The sequence below is a fragment of the Halichoeres trimaculatus genome, unplaced genomic scaffold (genome assembly GCF_033239565.1).
Source record: "Halichoeres trimaculatus isolate MK-OKI-2021-1 unplaced genomic scaffold, fHalTri1.1 fHalTri1_scaffold_6, whole genome shotgun sequence".
Classification (NCBI taxonomy): domain Eukaryota; kingdom Metazoa; phylum Chordata; class Actinopteri; order Labriformes; family Labridae; genus Halichoeres; species Halichoeres trimaculatus.
Window position 1 is genome coordinate 506,923 of NW_027437184.1, and position 8,156 is coordinate 515,078.

Sequence of the window (8,156 nt, forward strand, 5' to 3'; positions counted from 1 at the left end):
CAATCAGCTGACAGACCACGGTGCTGCTGGTGGCGATGCGTGAAGAAAACAGTGTCCACAGCGAGGAAACAGAAAGTCCGTTTAACCCTCGACAGCCCTGACTCAGGAGGAAACAAACAACAGCCGCAAACAAGGCAAAGATTTGATCATTTTTCTGATCAAAGCTGAGATTTATTTGCTTACTTCTGTTGATATGAATCAACTCTGTGTGTTTTGATTGTTCAAACCTCAAAGTTTCACTCTGAGTAAAATCCAGACATTCACTCAGCGTGAAGCAGGATTTCAGACAGACGTCTGAGAAAAGATGATCCTCAGTTCAGGAGAAAAACTCAAACTTCTGCTTCGATCTACGATCTGTGAGGACATGTTAGTGCGTGTGTTTGTGTGTGATTTACATGTGTGTCTTTTACATAAACATGCTCCTCCTCCTCGTGTGTGTGTGTGTGTGTGTGTGTCTCTCTCTCTCTCTCTGCATATTTCACGGCTCTCGCAGCCAGCCAGCTGTTCCCAGCTGTTCCTGCTGGAGCTCAGGTTGGGTTGGAGGATTGTTTGCTGCTCGGGCTGATGTTGTTTGCTGTGTAAACATCTGCAGTCGCCTGTTCTGCTCTGTGATGAGCGCCGCGTCGCTGGATACGCTCTGACCCACTTCCTCTCTGCGCCGAGCGGCTCACTGCAGCTCTCAGCTGCTGCAGCTCACACATCCTCAATGTGAAACACTCGGGTTTAAAATGTGCACAGATTAAGTTAAATTTCTGCTTTTCATGACTGGTTTTACTGAGTGTGGCTGAGAGGAACAGTATTTTACCTTTGTTTGGCCCTCAGCAGCGTCTTCGGCCGCCATCGGCCTGTGAAACAACCACATCCTCTGCGTAGATCAGGAAACGCTCTGCAGTAAAGCTCAGATCCTGTTTCCACCGTCTGATGTTTCCTCTCTGTGTCTCCGCCCCCTGCAGGAGTGACCACCGTCCTGACCATGACCACGCTCAGTATCAGCGCCAGGAACTCCCTCCCCAAAGTGGCCTACGCCACAGCTATGGACTGGTTCATCGCCGTCTGCTACGCCTTCGTCTTCTCGGCCCTCATCGAGTTCGCCACCGTGAACTACTTCACCAAGAGGGGTTACGCCTGGGACGGGAAAAGCGTGGTGCCAGAGAAGGTAACAGGAAATGTTTTGGTTATTTCCCTAAAATCCACAAAGAGAGTAACTGAAGAGAAGGCGTGTGACCGTCTTAAAGTTCTGATCTTTTTATCAAAACGTGGATCTGGATCAACGGTCCAGAGAGTCTGACACTGAGGACAGTTAGCAGCAATGGGAGCAGAGCCAGACGGGAACACGTTGCTGTTGTTGCAGCAACCTCGTCTCGTAGAAAAAGCAATCTGAGCAACATGACGTGAACATTAATAGTTCAGCTCCTGTTTCCTGCTCTGCTTGTCTCTCGTGCTGCAGTTAGCAGACGCTGTTTCCTCGCTCGCTTTGATGAGAAATATGAATCCCACTAACGCTCCTCTAAGGTCACTGAGTTTAACGTCTCTGAAACATTAAATCTGATAAATATACCTGTATTTTCATTCATCCTTTTCATCCATCTCTCATTTGATTGGCTGGCGAGGGCAGACGCTCTGTGACCATCTTCGTTCAGGGAAACCTGCTGTAAATGCTCCAACCATCCAAATTCATGAACACCTGCGACAAACCAAAACAAACAGAAATGAGCTGAAATAAAAAATCCAAACACCTGCATTACAGCAAACAATATGTAAATACTGGACTGAAGCGAAGCCAAAAACACAGGAAAACAAACTCAGATTTCACAATCAGAGGCTCCAGGGCCTGAGGGGGGGGTGCAGCATTTATTTAACATGGTGAAGACGTAGAAGACCAGAAACTAGTTAATATGACCACCGCTCAGAGGTTATGAAGGTGTGAATAAAGACACAGGTTTTAGTGTAGGAAAGGTTTTGTTGAGGTTTATCTGAAGTGAATCACCGAGCTGCAGTCGGCTGGTGTTGGACCTGAGCTGGAGGCTGTTTCAGAGTTTGAAGTTTCTCTCAGACAACAGGAGTCTGGATCTGAAACGATCAGGTCTGAGTGGTGCAGTTTAAAAAAAGAGAAGGAAAGAGTGATGCTAACATAACTTTAGCTAAAATAGCACATTTCTCTCCAGCCGTGGAGGAACCTGAGTGGGGTTAGCTGCTCAGTTGCTTTTTTTTCTGTTCATCTCCTTTCTGCATGGTTCTGTAGGTTACATTGGCCTAATCTGACTTTTCTCATTTAGTTTGTCAGTTATAATGTGTACGACCCTTTGTGTGATTTAATAATAATAATAAAACTTTATTTATATGGCACTTTTCAATACAGTAACAACTTCTCAATAAACAGTATAAACAGGTAAAAATGAACAGCAGACAGTAAAAAACAATGAAAACGGCCAAGCAATAAAATAAATCAATAAAAGCAAAACCAAAAAAGTCAAGATAAAATATGATAGAAGATAAGATGGAAACACAAAATGAAAGCTTTATGTACAGATAGGACTTCAGTAGTGGAAAAAAAAAACAAGGGACTGGTTGTAAAAGTCTGGTTTGTATCTTTATGCCCTATTTTTACCTAAAAACAAGAAAATGGAGAAAAAACAATTCTCCAGACCAAACCATGCCACCTTTTCATTCTTAATAAATAAATAAAAATTGATATAAATAAATAGATAGATAAATTAATAAATACATGAATGAAAAAAAATGAAGATAAATAGATAGATAGATAGATAAATAAATAAATAAATGAAAATAAATAAATAAATACATAAATAAATAAATAAATAAATAAATAAATAAATAAATAAATACATAAAAAATTAAATAAAAATAATAAATAAATAAAAATAAAAAAATGAATAAATAAAAAACTGTGTGCACAACATTTCTGTTTTGCAGTTTTTGGTCTTCGGGTTTGCAGTGCATGGCTGTTTCCACTGTTAATGCATCTATTCATAGCATCTTTATATCAATTTCAGCATAGAATAGAATAGAATAGAATAGAATAGAATAGAATAGAATAGAATAGAAAGCCTTTATTGTCATTCTGTCACTTGGAAATGATGAAATTCGGAGCTCTGGTCCGTTTGTTGCTCCAACAAGGAACAAAACAACTGAAGAAAATCAAGAGCACAAAAAAAAAGAAATAACTAAGTAAAAAAATAAATATCAGGCATGATGAAGCAATAATAGAGAAATAAATAGTACGTACTGTATAAATGTTTGGCTCGTAGGGTGGAGGGGGTGGAGGGGTGGTGGGATTGCACATTTATTCATGCACATGAGAAAACAGTGTATGTGTGACCTGCAGCGCCACCTGAGGGCGACAGGTTAGAGATGTGATGACTGAGGTGAGACGGGTTTTTATCAGTGTTCGTAGCTCTGTTTCAAGATCAGGAGCTGGTGATGTCCAGTGAGGGCAGAGAGCAACAAGCGATCAACACGTTTTAGAGTTTGCATTTGATGAACTGTTAGCTCAGGGCCAGATGACTTCTCCGTCCCTAGCTTAGCCGTGCAGAGGGATGAAAATCTGACATCTGTCCTTTCTCATCTTCTTCCTCCTCACTAATGAATCCAGCAAAAGAAGAAGAAGGAGTCCCTCCTGAAGAAGAACAACACCACGGCCTACCCAGCTGCCACTGCTACAGCCTTCGCCCCCAACATTGCTAGGGACCCTGGATTGGCCACGATTGCCAAAAGCGCCCCGCCGCCTCCAACCGAGCCCAAGGAGGAGCCAAAGCCCAAGCCTCCAGAGGCCAAGAAGACCTTTAACAGTGTGAGCAAGATAGACAGGATCGCCAGAATAGCCTTCCCTCTGCTCTTTGGGACCTTTAACCTGGTCTACTGGGCGACCTACTTGAATAAGAAGCCCAAACTGCAGGGGGTAACTCCTCACTAATCCATGTTTCATTCCTTTATCCACTCTCTGTAATTTCTCTCTTTGGTTTTTCTCTTTTCTTTGGTATTCCTCCTGAAAAAGAAAAAAACAGGTGTTGATTTTCAGACAAACATGGTGTCCATGCTGGTTTGAACTCCCAGTCGTTGCATTGCTTCTATGTTTACCTAAAGTTTGACTTTGAAAAAACTAAATAGAGAAAAAAAAAGAGCGACAAAGAAACAGACTTTTGAGAGGGTGTTGTTCAGGTCTGGGATGATGCTACTAAGAAAACGCTACTATAAATATTTAGCCAAGAGAATGCTAACCTACAACTGCACATGGCCCAAACTTCTTTAGGGGCTTTGGTTTCTCTCTTCGTTGTCTTTTTCTTTCCTCCTTTATCCAAACATGGAGTCACAGACATGGAAAAGGCACTTGTGTATATGCATGGTCAGGGCATCTTATTATTTATATTTATTTATTCAGATAGAGATCAACATCCAGCGATAGTTCATCTGAAATCAGCAGCGAGCGGCTCGGCTCGGCCTCTTTCCAAACGTCTTCAACATCGTTTCACCAGATTAATTACGTCATCCTTGGAAATACGTTAGGGGTTTCTGCAATAGCAATAAAACACGTCTCAGTGGACACACCGTTTATTTAGGGATTAAAAGAGGAAAACACACGAAAACCCAAGCATCATGTGCGCAGCGTGGAAAATATTCTCTTTCCTTTCACAGCGTTGTAAATATTACCAAGTGTTAGAGATGTCAGTATTACGTTTCAGCTTTGCAGAGTGTAACTCAAGGGTATGTTTATTGAACACATGGAAAAGTTTATTTATTTTGTTAACGTTGTGTTCCTGTTCATGATTATTTCTACCGATCAAAAAGAGAAGAGTATTTACTGGTCTAATTCATGCTTCAGTGACTGTTTCTCGCCAAGTTAGCGTCCATTCAAAGCTGCTTTCACTCTCAAGTTCAGGGTTGTTTACAGCAACAACAACAACAACAACAACAACAACAAAAACAGCAGCAGCCGCAGTGTAAACGGAGATCGTTTGGAGTAAGAATGTACAAAACATCTGAAATCCTGGAGTGCAACTTAAACTAGCGTTAAAACACTCGTCATTTCTTTATCCTCTCAGTTTGGTTTCCGGTTAAAGCGCCATTTAGAGCAAAGTTAGCTCGGCTTAAAAAGGGGCGGGGCACACTGAGGGGCGGAGAAGTGCCTTTTCCATTTTCAGAGCCGAAGCTACGGTTGGCTACGTCTCTGTCGGTGGATGGCGCGTCCGTTTGAATCCACCCCACGCCTTTCGTTGGCATCGTTTCTCCTCAGTTTGACAATTTGAGACGTTAACACTCAGAAAGTACCAGCTACACTGCCTTCAGTATCACACGCCCGTTTGGACTCATTTGTTGCTGCTTGTCGGTGAGCAACAGCGAGAGACAGAGACGGAGGAGACGGAGGAGACGGAGGAGGCGGAGGAGGCGGAGGAGTGGGCGGCGAGGCGAGCTGTGGAGTGGGAGTGGATCTGTAATCTTGCTTTAGCCGGCGCTGTGTTTCGCACAGAGGACTTGTCTTGTAGTCTACGATAAGTGAAGAAGAAGAATATATTTTTGTAGCATGATGTCAATCCCTCTTCCGAGAAAAAACCAACAGAAACTAACGCAGACGTGAAAAGATTGCTCTCGTTTCTGGTCTTAAACATTGCTTGCTCTCTTTGTTCTTTGGTTGAGCTCGTCGTCAGCTTCTTTCCGGAGACGCTTCTCCTCTGACGTGGCACGTTGAGGTTTCTGAACAGTCCATTTTAGATTATGTTTATGTAGCAATATTACTTAGCAAGGGCTTTTCTTAGGACCTGAACCTGACACTCAGTTTGGGGATTATCCGTTGTAGCTTTACACTGACCCCTCTCTTCGTGAAGTTTATCTGTGAGCGGCGTGGACCCACAGTCATCGCGCCGTGCGTCCATCCCGGGTCCGAAACCTCTGAGCGCGGGGTGCGTTGTGTTGCGTTGTGTTGCGTTAAGGGTGGGGGCGTGTTTCCTTTTGGTTTATCTTTCAGTGTGTTTCACGGGGCGCTGAGCGGGTCGATGGCGTGCAGGAACCTCGCAGAGATCTCTGATCACGCTAACGCCTGAGGGAGACGAAGGAGAAATCGCAGGTCGTTGCTTTTGTTATGATTTGCTTTATCATTACGAACCTTTTCCAGTAACGCAGGACGTCTTTGCGAACCACGTGCAAACCGTCCTCCGTTAACAGCCACTTAACCTAGGAGCAGAGGGTCATGGGACTGCAGAGTTCAGGGTGAAGAGTTGTATAAAGATATTTGAATTCTAAACTATTGTATGTATGTTTATTATCATGAAGAAAAAATCTATATACATATGTAAAATACATAATGCATACAGTATTTGATTCTATTAATGAAGATATTAGCTAAGATGATGATGAATATTGTTTGTATTATCAACCTATTGTTATGCATTTTGCACATTTAGAACAATAACATTACATTTATGTAGTCAGCTTCATGCTATGCAAGGACAGCTTCGAACCACACCACCATCCTCCTCCCTGACCATTGTGTTTCAGATTTAAGCTATTATTAAAAAAGAAAAGAAAAACAGCTTAGCTTTTGTATCCGCTGCGCTCACGTTAGCATTGTTTTTCCTTTAACCATGGCTAAACAGGGTGTCATCGCAGGGAAAACTGGATTTTACCTTTTGTTCGTGCTTCAGATTTGTTGGTGGTTGAAGGGAAAACGGCTTTCTGTGTTGATTGCACTTTTTCTCCAGAGACTTGCAATAAAGTGATGGGACTGAAAACAAAACCAACAAAAAGAAAAAAAAAATGGAGCAAAAATTGTAACAAGACCACCTTGTTAGGAGTGTTTCTGTTCATTTCCTGAGCCTGTTTGTCTTTCTGAAAGTGGAGCCTGGTGAAAATGGATGGTTTGCTTTCCGAGCTCAGAGGGATTACAGAGAGCGCCACCCAGTGTTGACTTTTGGGGGAAGAGAGTAAAAAAAAAGTATTTTGTACGTGTTTCTGTTGGGAGTATCTTTGCTAAGCCCCTGTCTCGTACTCGGAGCGGGATCGAACAAACGCTGTGGACCAGATCTTTCTAGGCCAGGCCTGGTTTTGCTACATTTACTGCTCCAGAACGAGAATGTGAAAACGAGGCACAGTGCAATCATGAGCTTCCAACCTTTACCTTCACGTCATTCGCAGAGGCCACCTGTAAATATCACATGTGTAGGCGCGTCACTGGTTTCTTTCCTCATGTTTGATGCCGGGTCCATCGCACTTTCAGCAGCACTCGCTTTTCAACATGGAGTCTTTGGTTATTCCTAGATACCTACTGGAGTTTTTCTTGTATTTTTATCAAGCGAATATGTTCTGATTTTCACTGAAATGTAAAAAAAAAAACTAATTTTCTAAAGCACAAACGTTGATTAGAGTAAGAGAAACCAGAGTGAGACTGTACACACACGGACAGACACACTGCACACACACTCACACACACACTCTCACACACACACACACAGGAATGTGCTGGTCGATCAGTGAAACAGACAAAGGGTTCAGGTGGATGTAGATGAAATGGTGAACCTTCTGTAAATGTTTTCTTTTCTTTCTTTTGGTTATGATATGGCCCTGTAGATCTGATTCTCTGCATTAGTCTTTAAATAAAAAGAAAACAAATGAAAGAGCTGGCTACACCTCTGTCCTTGTGCCGTGGATCAATCACACCAACCAGAAGTGGAGTTCACACCACACCAACTACAGACGAGCTTTTTCTTCACTGTCAGCTGGGTTTATGGATTTACACAGCATGAGTTGATTAAGATGCTAGCTGTGGAGCTTTCAGTGCTAGCAACATTTTACAAAAAAACATGAAGATTTTAGAATAGCTTTCCAAGGATGCTTGGTATTAAAGGAAGCTAAAGCATAAAATAAAGGATCAACCTGGGAGAGGGAAACCTTTAAGATGCTCAGACCAAACCAGATTCAGAAATGTGAGTTTAACGCTTTGAAAACTTTAAATGATATGACAGGATTTATGATTAAAAAATAAAAAAATAAAACTGGTCCAGTCCAAACTCCAAACCCATTTCAACTCATTTTAACTTTATTAAGTGATGAACATTTCAACGTATGGAAATCCTGTCAGTTTAAAAAAACTTCTTATTCTCCCGTATGTTTACTTATTTATTCATTTTTTTATTTATTTTGCTCAC

The 8,156-nt window shown here is 42.1% G+C and overlaps 1 protein-coding gene across 5 annotated transcripts in view; it reads left to right on the top strand.

Moving 5' to 3' along the window:
• Window positions 1–7,625, top strand: part of gabra1 (gamma-aminobutyric acid type A receptor subunit alpha1) — a 58,486-nt gene extending 50,861 nt beyond the window's left edge. For all 5 annotated transcript variants that reach the window (XM_074671816.1, XM_074671814.1, XM_074671815.1 and 2 more), the window contains exons 9-10: window positions 954–1,156; window positions 3,614–7,625. In XM_074671816.1, the coding sequence (XP_074527917.1) occupies window positions 954–1,156; window positions 3,614–3,934 (524 nt within the window). In that variant the 3' untranslated portion in view covers window positions 3,935–7,625. The remainder of the gene's footprint in view (window positions 1–953; window positions 1,157–3,613) is intronic.
• Window positions 7,626–8,156: the final 531 nt, after the last annotated feature.